Here is a 13,969-nt window from a genome sequence, read left to right as displayed (position 1 = left end):
ATCAGCTGCTCGTAAGAAGCAGGTCCAAAGAGCGATGCAGGGTGAGAGAGAGAGGATTATTAAAGATTGCCATTTGCCTACGCTAAGCAGAAATAGCTTCAAATGAACGTTGGCTTGAAAGCTCCAGTTTGACAGGGAGTTGACTATTTCAGCCTCCCGAATACCATGTGTGACCTGAGTGTGTCTACGGCTTTAATTCAAGTGAAAGAGAAATTTAAAATAGAAATGTTCAACTTCAGCCTCATCTTGCACTCCAGATTCAGTTTGTGATTTAGAAATTCAGGAATGACTGAGCTAGGCGGGGTGTTGCAAACTTCGAAATGGACTGTTGTAAATCATCGTTTTCTTCCCTTTAAAAGTCCTGCAGCCTGCTCCACATCAAGTGATAACCAATCTCCCCGAAGCGGTTCGGCTCCCGACAACTCGACCCACGAGGCCGCCGCCGCCTCTTATCCCCTCCTCCAAAACCACCGTGGCTTCCGAAAAACCGTCTTTCATCCTGGGAGGCTCCATCTCACAGGTAAAAACAAAAAACACCCTCTCCTGCCAGGAGATTTCTGTTGAGGATTGCTTTCTGTCACTAATTTGTCAGAGCCTTAAATAAAAATCTGTATCTGAAGAGGCCATGACCAGAAAACATGGCGGCCAGAAAACATGGCGGCCGCCGTACTCCCTGCCATGCACAGGAAGTTAAGCATCAAATATGTGTTGACTGACTATGACAAAGGCTGTAAATAGTAAATTGTGGATGATTGGTCAGCCCCACTCATTCGGACTTCAGCCATTGTATCTTTCTTTTTTTCCCCCTGGTGTGTTATTTTTTTCCTTAATATGGTGTTATCTTTTTTAAAAAGTTTTTTAATGTTTATTTTGAGAGAGAGAGAGAGACATTGCGTGAGTGGGGGGGAGGGCAGAGAGACAGAGAAGGAGACACAGAATCCAAAGCAGGCTCCGTGCTTCAGACTGTCAACAGAGAGCCCCAGTGGGGCTCGAACTCACAAACCATGAGATCATGACCTGAGCTGAAGTTGGACGCTTAACTGACTGAGCCACCCAGGCGCTCCATATATGGTCTTCTCTTAATGGTAAAGTTTTGACTAATGTGCAGGACCAGCAGTGACCACACCCCTGTCAAGTTATAGAACCATTTCATCACTCCAGAAAGTTTTCTCGTGTCCCTTTGGCCTGAAACAATCACAGTTTTGCTTTCTACTGACCCAGATTAATTTTGCCTTTTCTAGAACTTCATGTAAATGGATGCATACAGTATGTACTCTTCTGTGTCTTCCTTAATGTAGGATCATGGCTTTAGGGATTCATCCAGGGTTTTGTGTCATCAGTAGTGTCATCTTTTTTATTCCCAAATAATACTGCATTGTGTGAACATACTGGTTTGTTTATCCATTTTCTTGTTAATGGAAGCCTGAGCTGTTTCTAGCTTCTGGCTGTGGTGAATAAAGCTGATAGAATATTATACAGGGGTCTTTGTAGACATATGTTTTCATTTCTCTTGCATAGTCCCCTGAGAGTGGAATTGCTGAATACATGTTATGTTTGACTCTATAATTTGCCAGAGTGGGTCTGTGGTTTTACACCGCCACCCCCAACGTGTAAGTCTTCCTGTTGCTTTGTTTATCATTGGCAGTCTTTTTTATCTTAGTTTCATTAGTGGGTATGTAATATTTCATGGTGGCTCTAGTTTGCATTTCCCTGACAACAAATGATGATCACTTTTTCATGTATTTATTGGTCATTTATGCATCTGATTGTGAAGTGACTGTCTTATTATCTGTTTCTTTTGGGGGTTTTGATTAATAGATTGTAGAAGTTCTTTATATATTGTGGATGTAAGGTCTTTGTTATATATTAAAATATTTCTCTTTGTGGCTTTTGTGTCTTACTGGTATGTTTTGATGAGCAGAGATTTGAAATTTTGATGAAGTTCATATATAAATTTTTTTCTCTTATAATTCTTTTTTTCTCCCTGTAAAAAATCTTTGCCTGCCTCAAGGTTGTGGAGATATGCTTGTATGTTTTCTTCTGAAAGCTTTATCATTTTGGCTTTTAGGTCTGTGATCCATGGCAGATTAATTTTGGTGTGAGGTTAGGGCCAGTGTTCATCTGTCTGGATTTGCAGGTCAAGTAACATTGATTAAAAAATCTTTTCTTTCTACTATTTGGTAATTTTAGTGCCTTTGTCAAAAATGACTTGGCTTTGTATTTGGTGTATATCTGGACTCTGTATTCTGTTCAACTGATCTCCTTTCCCATCTTGTATTAGTGCCATGGTTGTGATTGTTGTAGCTTTCTGTATAAGTGCTGAAATCATGTACTATGAGTCCTTTGTAAGGGCTTTGATTTTTCAAGATTTTGCTCAGGCTCTTCTATGGCTTTGGCATTTCCATCTAAATTAGAAAGGTCAGCTTTGACACAAAATTCTGCTGGGATTATGGTAGGGGTTGCCTTAAATCTATAGATTACTTTGGTATAGAAATGAAGATCTTGAGAATAATGAGTCTTCTACTCCATGAACATGTTTATTTTTCCATTTATTACGTCTTTAGTTTCTCTCCACAGTATTTCATAGTTTTCACTGTAGAGGTTTTGTTAGATTTATTTTCAGTTAATCGATTATTTGTAATGTATTTTATGTTTTAATAAATAGTATTTTTCAAAATTTCATTTCCCAGTCTTACTAGTAAATAAAAATGGTTTTCATATCTTCACGTTATCTCCTGCCGTATTCAGTTAGTTGGCTTTTAGTAGGGTGTTTTGTTTTGTTTTTGTTTGGGGGGGGGCAGATTTCTTAGGATTATCTATGGGAGTGTGTCAGCTGCAAATCAAGACAGGTTTACTTCTTCGTCTCTAGTCCCTGTGCCTTTTCTTTTTCTTGTCCTGTTGAACAGGCTGGGGTAGAACTTTTAGTACAGTGCTTAACAGAAGTGGTGAAGAGGATATGCTTTCCTGCTGCCCGTTTTGGGAGGGGGCCCACCGTATCTCACTGGTATCTGTAGACTGTTATCTATAGGTGCCTTTCGTCAGGTTGAAGATGTTTCCCTGTATTCTTAGTCGGGGGAGAGGGTTTTTTTTTCTCCCCCCTAGTTTCTGTACTTTTCAACTTTAGAAATTCTGTACGGTTCTTCTTTTATGATTTCTTTTTGCTGATATTCTTTGTGTGGGGAGACACTGTTTCATACTTTTCTTTCGACCTGATTCCCTGTAGTTCTTTGAACATATTTAAAATAGCTGATTATGATATAATAGACTTTTTCTAGAAGTCTAAAGCCCAGGGACAATTTTTATTCACTGCTTTTTTCCCCTGTGTGTGGGTCATACTTTCTGGTTTCTTGTAATTTTTGGCTAAAAACTGGATATTTTACATAATAGAACGTGGCATCTGTGGAAATCAGATTTTCCTGTCTCCCTAGGGTTTGCTGTTGTTGCTGTTTGTTGTTTGTTTCTGTTGGTTTGTTTGTGTTGGTATTTGCTTTGTGACTTTTCTGAACTAACTCTGTAAAGTCTGTATTCTTGTGACCTGTGTGGCTCTTTGGTTCACCTGGTGGCCAGCTAATGACTGGACAGACTTCAGTGCCTAGAATGAGTAAGTGTCCCAGTCTTTACCGAGTGGCTGTGTGTGTGTATGGGGGGACACCCCTTCAACATGCAGCTGGGCACCTCACAACCCTGCCCTAGTCTTCACTTTCTGTTTTCACAGAGCTTTAAGGTCAGCCAGAGTTGAGAACTCAAGGCCTTCTCAGGTGTTTCCTTGGCACCTGTACAAGCTTGCACATGCGCATGCCCCCTAGATTCTTAGGAATATGTTGGGAGTTTTTCAGATCCCCTTTGAAATCTCCTTCCTTGGCTTTTCCTTTAAAGGTTTTTGGTTTGTGGTTTGCCCTTGGGGTTATCTACTGCCCCAGGCAGTGAGGAATTTAAATCTTTGACTCTGATAGGTTTTGATAAGCATGCACCTCCTTCCACACTATAGTCAGGTCAAATAAAGACAGCCTTGGAGCGCCTGGGTGGCTCAGTCCGTTGAGCATCCAACTTCGGCTCAGGTCATGATCTCACAGTTCATGAGTTTGAGCTCCCTCTGCATCAGGCTCTGTGCTGACAGCTCAGAGTCTGGAGCCTGCTTCGGATTCGTGTCTCCCTCTTTCTCTGCCCCTCCCCTACTGTGCTCTGTCTCTCTCAAAAATAAACTTAAAAAAATTTAAAAAAACAAACAAATAAAGACAGCCTTCCAAATGGGTCTTGCAGAGAACCAAAACGAACAGTGAATTATCTGGGAATGAGGCTTTTAAGGAGCTCATCCCTTTTTGCTATTGTATTTTTTTGTTTTTGTTTTTTTACAGTTTTTACTGGTTTTCTGGTTGCCTTTATGGAGGAGAGTTTTCAGAAGTCCTTACACTTAGTTTTCACTGATGTCAGTGTCCTAGAGCATTTTTAAGAGGAATGAATGTTCATAATCGTAGCTTATGTTTTGAGTGTACTGTTACGTGCCTTATTTATGTAATTTGTTAACAGTAAATATCATTATGTACATGAAATTTATGCTGATTTCAGAAGACGTATCTTGCTCCTTTTAAAAATATTTTTAATGTAGGCAATCTATGATAAGGTTTTTCTTGCTTTGCAAATAACCTGTTCTTCGGGCAGTGGGGGTGTAAATTTTTATAAACAGAAACACGAGCTTTCAATTTATTGTCGACTTTGTGAAAAGACAGTGTTATTTTAGTCTTTAAAAATTATTTTTAGGGAACACCTGGCACTTATTTGACTTCTCATAATCAGACTTCCTACACTCAAGAAACAGCTAAGCCCTCAGTGGGCTCCATCTCTCTGGGATTGCCGCGGCAACAGGAATCCGCCAAATCAGGTCAGTGAGTAAACACTCATAAGGTTCCTACATTAGTAGCGTCACACTTGGTCATTCAGCCCTTGATCTCTTCATGTCTCTTGCTTTGGTCCACAGCTACTGTGCCCTACATCAAGCAGGAAGAATTTTCTCCCCGAAGCCAAAACTCGCAGCCTGAAGGTTTATTGGTCAGGGCACAACACGAAGGAGTGGTCAGAGGTAAAATAATCTGTTTGGCAGAAATGTCGAACTTTTCTTCCCAATAAATCTATTAAAGGAAGTCATTAGTAGGTTTTAATAATGGTTTTTTAAGTTGGAACCTTTACATTCTAAATTTTTCTTTCTGTATAAAAGTAACTTAAAACTTTGAAATGCCATATTTTAGTAATCCTTTTTAGTAATCGCAGTGTTCATTTGAAAGTGCATTTCTGAAAACACAGCTATTCTTTTTGTGCTGCTCTTTCCTCCTCTTGGCCCTCCTGCAAGGAGGGACTGATGTTTGTTTGTTTGCAGTGGCAGGTGTAAGTTGCTGATCATTTTGCTGTTACTCAGGTACTCCAGGAGCCATTCAAGAAGGAAGTATAACTCGGGGAACTCCAACCAGCAAAATTTCCGTGGAAGGCATCCCGTCCCTGAGGGGCTCCATCACTCAGGTTAGTTGTGACCGTTCCTGAGACCCTGGCCAAGAGCTAGTGCGAAAACTAGAAGTCAGGTCTCACGAGCTCTGGCTCTTCCCGCATGTAGTTTTTGATGAAGTTGTTCGTTGTCCTGGCTTATGGGACTGGATCTGAGTGGTAATAAACCCAAATCTATAAAACTGTCTGCAGAAAGACATTACTGTGATCGTTTTGACCACAAGCTGTATTATCTATTCTGCAGGTCGTTTGAAAAGGTCAGTTACTTGCAAATTGGCAGCAGAAACAACTTCTGATTGATGTAGTTCTTACTGTCTTCCTGGCAAAGCTTTTACCATGTGTTCGGCTTACATAGAAATGGAGAAGAAAATCATTATAAATTATTTGTTCCCCTTTGCCCCCTGTGAAAAAGAAGGTCTACAGCCCCAGCATAAAAGCCGCCTTGGTAGAAACTAATGCTAACCTGGGAGATACGGATGGCGTTATTAAAAGCGCCACAAGTCAAGTGATCTTCTTCCAATTTTAGGTTAAGTAAATTGCCAAGTTTCATTAAGAAAAGGTCTTTCTTTTCCTCCGTTAGATGTTAATTTTAGTTTGAAGTGTAACAGTCATTAGCTTCTTGATTCTTGTAGATCTGGGAAGGGAAAATTCTATTTGGGGAAATGATTGTAAACAGATGTTTTTACATTGACCCTGTCACAGGATTTCTGTTCTATTCTTCTTGCTTGTCTTTTGTCCTTGTTCCCTAGGACAATGGTTGTTAAAGTGTGGTCCCCTGGCCAGCAGCTTTAGAGGAACCCAGGAAGTGCTTAGGAATGTAAATGAAGCCTCTCCTGTGGGGGCGGGGCCCAGCAGTGGATGTTTCCAGCCCTAAGGGATTCTGCTGGATGTCCACGCCCCAGGACCTTGCTGACCTAGAGCACCAGCACCTCCTGGGACCTTGTTAGAATAATGCAGAAATTTTAGTCCCTACTTCAGATACTGAAGTCTCCATTTTATCAAGATTCCCCAGTGAGTCCTTTCTGAGATGTGGATTATAGACTATATGGTGTAGTGATCTAGAAGGTTACGTATTAACTCTTCACATCTCTCCTTCTAAATTTGACCAAACTAGACATTCCCTTGAGATTAGTTTTCAGAATAAGCAAATACTTCAGGAGCAACAGAAGAGAAATAAATGGCTTATGCATATTATTATCTCTTCTTGTTCATTTTCACTCTGGTAACCGAGCTGTGGGTAGGAAGACAGAATGAGCTGGATCAAATGAGGCAAGGCTTTTCTCCATTTATTTTCAAACCAGGCTGTCCACGTGACATGAGCACTTCCGAAGTGGGTGTTAAGGATTTTCAGATGTTTACTACCAAGCTCGTTGAATGGCCACACGAGTAGATGTTTTGTTCTTGTCTTTCTTGTTGCTCTAAGCGTGTGGCTTCAGATTGTCCTCACTGGAGTTTTGGGGACACTGAATGGGGGAGTGGGCTAGGTCTGGGCCGGCCACTCTCCTTTCAACACAGTGTCTACACATTAGGTGCCATGAATGATTTTGCTGGAAGGAAGGGTTTGCTGCCTATAGGAAGGCGTAGAAATAACCACGGCCATAGGCCTCCTCGAAGACGACTACCCAGTTATGGTAGAAATTCAGATGGCGTGGCCTGAACTGAGTCCACATCACAGAACGGAGGGATCTGAGTTCTGTCGTTCCTGCCCCCCAGCTCCCCCGTTGAATTTTATTCATTACCTTTTATTATTAGACATTTTGAAGAAAAAGTATTATGTTTGCATGATTTTAGGTCTTAAGACAGATTTTTTTTTCCCCCCTGAATGTTAAGAGGTTTGACTTCAAGGTGGGGAAGAAAACTGATTTGACTCCTATATCCCTGTCACTGTTTTAAGTTTTGTATGGCAGGGTTCAAGAACAAAAAGGTACTTTATGTCTTTCTTTATGTCTATAAAAACTTAATGTCTGGTTTCCTCTTGTGTCTTTGTCCTTTCTTCTTTGAAGGTATGGTTTAATCTCTCAGTGTGGTAGGTTAAGTTTTGTGAGCGCCTCGTGTTTCCTCTAAACCCGAGTGTTTGTGTTTGACTTGATGGCAGGGCACCCCGGCTCTGTCACAGGCTGGCATACCAACTGAGGCTCTGGTGAAGGGGTCCATTTCTAGAATGCCCATTGAAGAGAGCAGTCCTGAGAAGGGCAGAGAGGAAGCTGCATCAAAAGGTCATGTTATTTATGAAGGCAAAAGTGGACACATCTTATCGTATGATAGTAAGTATGATGTCTATGCTCCGAAGCCAGTATTGTGACGTGTGACTAAAATCATGGCCTCTGGTTCCCCACATACTTGCTTGGGGGAGTTAGTTTTTCTTTCTGACCCCAAGTTTAATCTCTGTAAAAGGGGTTAACAGTAGTACATTCTCATGGAACTTGTGTGAAAATTTAACTCCGATGGAGACAGCCAATGAAAAATGGTAAACCATGTAGAGCCCATATAGTAAGTGGGTCTGTAAGTGGTAGCTAACATCAACTGTGGCCAGTCGATTTAGCCTAAGAAAATAATCTTTGTTTCACTTTAGTAGAATCACTTTTACCTGAAAGCGGTTTCTGTTTTATGCAGTAAGAATTAGGGAGTAGGGGTGCCTGGGTGGCTCAGTCGGTTGAGCATCTGACTCTTGATTTGGGCTGAGGTCATGATCTAACAATCTGTAGGATCGAGTCCTTCATCAGGCTCTGTGCTGACGGTGGAACTTTTTTGGGATTCTCTTTCTCCCTCTCCCTCATACTGCCCCTCCCTCCCTCACTCGCGTGCTCTCTCAACTTAAAAACTTAAAAAATTAGGGAATAGATACTAGTCTGATAATCCTGGAAAGGGTATTGAATTTATTATTTTTTTTCTTATAGTTTATTTCTTTGTGAGACAGGGAGAGACAGAGCATGNCCTGGGTGGCTCAGTCGGTTGAGCATCTGACTCTTGATTTGGGCTGAGGTCATGATCTAACAATCTATAGGATCGAGTCCTTCATCAGGCTCTGTGCTGACGGTGGAACTTTTTTGGGATTCTCTTTCTCCCTCTCCCTCATACTGCCCCTCCCTCCCTCACTCGCGTGCTCTCTCAACTTAAAAACTTAAAAAATTAGGGAATAGATACTAGTCTGATAATCCTGGAAAGGGTATTGAATTTATTTATTTTTCTTATAGTTTATTTATTTGTGAGACAGGGAGAGACAGAGCATGGGGGAGGGTCAGAGAGAGAAGGAGACATAGAATCTGAAACAGGCTCCAGGCTCTGAGCTGTCAGCACAGAGCCTGATGCGGGGCTCGAACCCACGAACCGTGAGATCATGACCTGAGCCCAAGTTGGACGCTTAACCGGCTGAGCCACCCAGGCGCCCCTGAATTTAAGTTCTTCTTATAAAAGTATTTTCATCTCTGTGTCAACATTTTTTTTAAGATGTATTCTTGGGTTATATTTTCTCATTAATGTTACAACAGTGATTCAGTTATGGCATCACAGCCAAGCGAGGGACTGGATTTGAGTTCCTATTTGCAACTGTTTTTGTGATCTGAGTAGTCCTTAGTCATGTCTTCAAATCCAGAGACGTCGGTATGCCGGCACCCGGTGCCTGATGTAAAACACACACGGTAGCTTTATTTCCTTCCTCCTTTCTTGTTTTAACATTTCTGCCACACACTGATTTACACTTTGCTTCTGGAGCAAGAAATTAACAGACATTGCCTAAGCCAGAAATCTGGGTGTCATCCTTGACACTTGTCTCACCCTCCAGTCAGTCATGCGTTGTTTCCGTTCTCTTTTCTGAGGTCTCTGGAATCCATCCATTTCTCTGTACCCCCCACTGCGGCCCTCATCTTCCACCGGGACGAGGAGTCGGCAGCTGCCTCACTGATGGCCCCACCTGTAGTCGCAGCATATTCAGAACTGTGTCACATCACCCCTCCCCCCTTGACTCTTCACTGCTTTAGGGTCATTGTCAGCCCCTTCCCTTGGCTTAATTGCCCTCCACCCTCTGCTGCCCGCTCCTCTCCCAGGCTGTCCCGCCCGCCTCCCCTCGCCCATGCACTCTCCCTCCCAGTCCCGCCCCCCCACAGTGAATGTCCCACTGTGTCTCATCTTGGGGGGCTGTGTGCTCACTGTTCCCTTGGCCTGTACCACCTCCTCCCTCCTCCCTTTACCTCTGACTTGAAGCAACTCCTGCTTATCCTTTAGTTCTCGGCTGGCACATGACTTCTACGCAGCCTCATCAGAGTCTTTTAAGTGTTAGGTTCCCCCCAGCCCTGCACTGTTCTCACAGGACGGTGTGCCGCTCTTTGCATAGTCCTGACTGTGCTCTACAGCCTCCCTAGCATTTTCTCCGTGTCCGCCGTGATTGGGTCAAGCGTCACGAGGGGAGGAGCTTAATTTGTTAACCTTCTCTGCAAGACTGGCTTATGCCTGGCACTCAGATATATTTGAATTAGTGAAAAAAAGTGTTCATAAATATCATCCACACAGTAGTTGTTGTAAGTTGACTAGTTTTTATGTTATTATTTTTATAATATAGACTATGAAACTAAGATAACTGACTTACTGTAGAAGAGGCCTTGGGCTCTGAGCAATTCTTGTTTTCTATACTCTACAGATATTAAGAATGCCCGAGAAGGGACAAGGAGTCCAAGGACAGCTCATGAAATCAGTTTAAAAAGAAGCTATGAATCAGTGGAAGGAAACATAAAGCAAGGATTGCCAATGAGGGAGTCTCCCGTGTCAGCACCGCTAGAGGGTAAAATGTTGTTTCCAGAACATTGTTTAGATACATTTAATTTTGTAGAGCAAATTTGCATGCCTGGGTTAGGCAGTATTCAGTTTGTTATTTCTACCTGAGATTTATATTCATGATATTTATAAATGAAACTTCTATCAATATGTTATATTAATAATGTATAATAAAGTATAATTAATATATGAATATGACACTTATCAAGATGTTTAAATTTATATTCGTATCTACTTATGTGTCAAGTACATGATAGGCGAAGGGAGTGAAAATTAACATCACCGTCTACTCACAGGTAACTTCGAATATTCGTGCAGCTTGAAGATTATTGCTGCTAGGGTTAAGTGACTTGAAAAATGTAAAATTCATTCTGCGAACTTTGTCCTTATTGTGAGGCAGTCCCGGTGGTGTCATAGGACAGAGGTGTGTATTTGAGTTCCAGCCGCACCCTTTCCTGAGGAACTTCTCCGTACAAGTTTCATCTTCTAAATTAAGGGACTGTGGTTCGCACTGTGTGACGATTAGGGACAGGCGTCCAGCCTTCTGCTGACCATCTACGATACACATGATACATGACATACATGGTAGCTGTGGTTTTATTTTGATAATGACTCATTTTCTTTAAATCTTAACCTGCCTCAAGTGTTTAATGTCAGTCTAGGTGAAATACTAAAAATAGGGCAGGGATTCCTCAATCGTAGCAGTCCTGTATAATTGTCTAAGAGCTGGATTCTCTCTGCATTTAAAAAACAAACAAAGAAATCTCACTTCCTTTATTTTAGGGTAAATGCATGTGGTTATTTCCAATCCTTGAGTCAAATTTTTTCTGATATGATGTGAAGCTTTTTAAGAGGTTATTTACAGCTCTTTCACTTTGATTTGCATATTTTCATTCGTGTATTTTGCCTCTTTATGAGGTGTCTGTCTTCCTTGTTTTCCTTTTCTCAGAGGTCTAGTTCAGAGCTAGACAGTGATTCTCGACCTCTCCGTGTGCCCTCTCACCTGGAGGAAGAAGCATTGGGATTTTAGATTTAGCTTTGCAGTGTCTTTCTTTCCTTATTGATTTATAATAGATGTCCTCTGTGGCTGTTTTCTATTTAGGAGAACATTTATAAAGGAACAAATGATGTCATGTTGGGTACTTCCAACTTTTATTTTTTCCACGATACCCTTCTGAATAGCTCAGAAATTTAAGGCTCTCTCTCTATCAAAAAGTATATGCTCTATGGTCACTATAAAGTATGTAAAAATTGAAATACACTTTGTGTTTAATACTTGAATTGCTTTCTTGTTTTGAAAGGGCTGATATGCCGCGCATTACCCAGGGGGAGCCCTCATTCTGACCTCAAAGAAAGGACTGTGTTGTCCGGTTCCATAATGCAGGGTAAACTCTTGGCTTGTTTTGGCTTTTATTCCTGGTGGCCTCTTGGGCAAATAGTTTGACATTAATTTGCAGTGCATGAAACCTGCTTTGCAAGTATTTTCCCTTTTGAAATATTAGATATTTAAGTCTTGATTTTAACTCTTCTGTTTCTGGGCTACAGAATTTATTTGAAGATGATAGTTGCCTAATCTTTGGATGTAGAGACATCTTTATTATGTAAGAACCATTCTCTGAATGCAATGAACAAATGTATTAAATCTTGAACAACTACCCAAAAATGACAACTTTTGGATATTTATTTAAGGGTGTATTGTAAATAGAATTGATTAGAAACTGCAAGATGATAAGGCATTACATTTTTTAAATAATAGGAAAATGTAACACAGTCTACCATTTTAGCAGTTTTTAAAGTGTACTGCTCAGTGGTATTGTTATGTGACCATTGGCATTATTTTAACAAGTACTTTTTTTTGGAATTCTTTCTTGAAGGCACGCCAAGAGCAACAACCGAAAGCTTTGAAGATGGTCTGAAATATCCAAAACAGATTAAAAGGGAGAGTCCTCCCATACGAGCATTCGAAGGTGCCATTACCAAAGGAAAACCGTATGACGGTATTACCACCATCAAAGAAATGGGGCGTTCCATTCATGAGATTCCACGGCAAGATATTTTAACTCAGGAAAGCCGTAAAACTCCAGAGGTGGTCCAGAGCACAAGGCCGATCATTGAGGGTTCCATCTCCCAGGTAACTATAACAGGGTTCTTTCCTGTCAGCCGTTCCGCTTCAGACTGTGATCTCCATGGAGCGTTTTAAAAGGCGCGACTTAGTAATAAGTAGTAGTGCTCGTGAGGTCTGCGGCCTTGGAAGTAAATGTGAAAGGCTTACACATGCCTTCTTGTCCGTCGGCCTCCGTCTGTATCGTGGAGTGTGTGTCGCGAGAAGGCGCGTAGCTCTGGATCGGTGATGAGCTTGTGACAGAGATGTCCGCACCGACTGCAAAGAGCGAACCATAGTTGCCGTGGGCCCCACGGACCTGAGATGGAGAAACCTTCGGCTGCCCCGGGCTACCTGTGCTGTTTGTTTCTTGTAGGGGACGCCAATAAAGTTTGACAGCAACTCAGGTCAATCCGCCATCAAACACAACGTCAAGTCTCTAATCACGGGGCCTAACAAACTACCCCGTGGAATGCCTCCGCTGGAAATTGTGCCAGAGAACATCAAAGTGGTAGAACGCGGGAAGTACGAGGACGTGAAGGCAGGCGAGCCGGCACGTCCCCGGCATACGTCGGTGGTAAGCTCCGGCCCCTCAGTTCTTAGGTCAACACTTCACGAAGCTCCCAAAGCACAGCTGAGCCCGGGGATTTATGACGACACTAGTGCCCGGCGGACGCCCGTGAGTTACCAGAGCGCCATGTCCAGAGGCTCGCCGATGATGAGCAGAACTCCGGATGGTGCGTTACCCTCTGTCCTTGTGTGCTCAGTGTCCCTCGCTCCCCCCAGCCTCCGGCAAACAGTAAATGTCAGACTGTTAGCTCTCGACCGTCACGAGATCTGTAAGTTGTGCCGGATGTGAGGGCTACGTGGAAGGCTACCAAATGAAAAGCTGGTATAACTGCAGAAAGTATCTAATATTTTAATCAAGTGCAGGGTGTGCTGGAGTCCAGAAATGCCTTGGAATAAGTACGTTCTTAGAGTGGACTTGCAGCGAATCCCACAGGTTTTCTGGAAGTCCGTGTTGACAGCCGTTTATTCCGCGGCAGTCTGGTGTGGCGGGGGAAAGCCTAGGCCACGGAGCAAGACTGCCTTGACTCGAATTAAGGGTCTTCTTACTGTGTGAACTTGTACAAGTTACTTAGTGAACTTGTACAAGTTACTTCCCTCCCTGGGCTGTTGTGAAGGTCAAACGAGCTAATTTGTCTAAAGACCTTTAAAAGGAAAGAATGAGTGGTGCCTGGCACGGATGAAGGACTCGGTAAATGTGAGCTGCCGTTATTGCCGGCACTGTGACTGTCGCCACTCTAGCTCCATGCCCCCTGGGCTTTCTGCTGCCGGCGGGCACGTGCGTCAGGTAAGAGGCGTGGATTTCTACCAGGCGGTCCCTGAAACGTTCTGCAGGCCTCAGCGGTGTCCTCACTCCTCATTTTAAGCTTTACTGCAGTAGGTGTTTATTGAGGACTTACATGCAGGGTCCTGGCTGGACACTGGGAGATTTGTAGAGGTGAAGTGCTTTGTGAAGCGGGAGGGAAGGAGAGAACAGGGTCTGCTGGGCGGCAGGATGGTGGGTGCGGAACCTGGGGCCCAGGTTTGGAGGAGAATTGCCCC

At 42.7% G+C, this 13,969-nt stretch overlaps 1 protein-coding gene across 1 annotated transcript in view; it reads left to right on the top strand.

Moving 5' to 3' along the window:
* The window catches only part of NCOR1 (nuclear receptor corepressor 1), a 134,859-nt gene that overhangs the window by 93,474 nt on the left and 27,416 nt on the right, over positions 1-13,969 (top strand). The window contains exons 24-32 of the mRNA XM_077746707.1: positions 360-520; positions 4,759-4,879; positions 4,976-5,077; positions 5,411-5,511; positions 7,589-7,757; positions 10,127-10,267; positions 11,562-11,645; positions 12,135-12,391; positions 12,738-13,098. Coding sequence (XP_077602833.1) covers positions 360-520; positions 4,759-4,879; positions 4,976-5,077; positions 5,411-5,511; positions 7,589-7,757; positions 10,127-10,267; positions 11,562-11,645; positions 12,135-12,391; positions 12,738-13,098 — 1,497 coding nt within the window. The remainder of the gene's footprint in view (positions 1-359; positions 521-4,758; positions 4,880-4,975; positions 5,078-5,410; positions 5,512-7,588; positions 7,758-10,126; positions 10,268-11,561; positions 11,646-12,134; positions 12,392-12,737; positions 13,099-13,969) is intronic.

This window comes from Crocuta crocuta, unplaced genomic scaffold (genome assembly GCF_008692635.1).
Source record: "Crocuta crocuta isolate KB4526 unplaced genomic scaffold, BGI_CrCroc_1.0 scaffold139, whole genome shotgun sequence".
In the NCBI taxonomy this organism is placed as follows: Eukaryota; Metazoa; Chordata; class Mammalia; order Carnivora; family Hyaenidae; genus Crocuta; species Crocuta crocuta.
The sequence above is the reverse complement of the archived record's forward strand: the minus strand, read 5'-3'. Positions and strand labels throughout refer to the sequence as shown.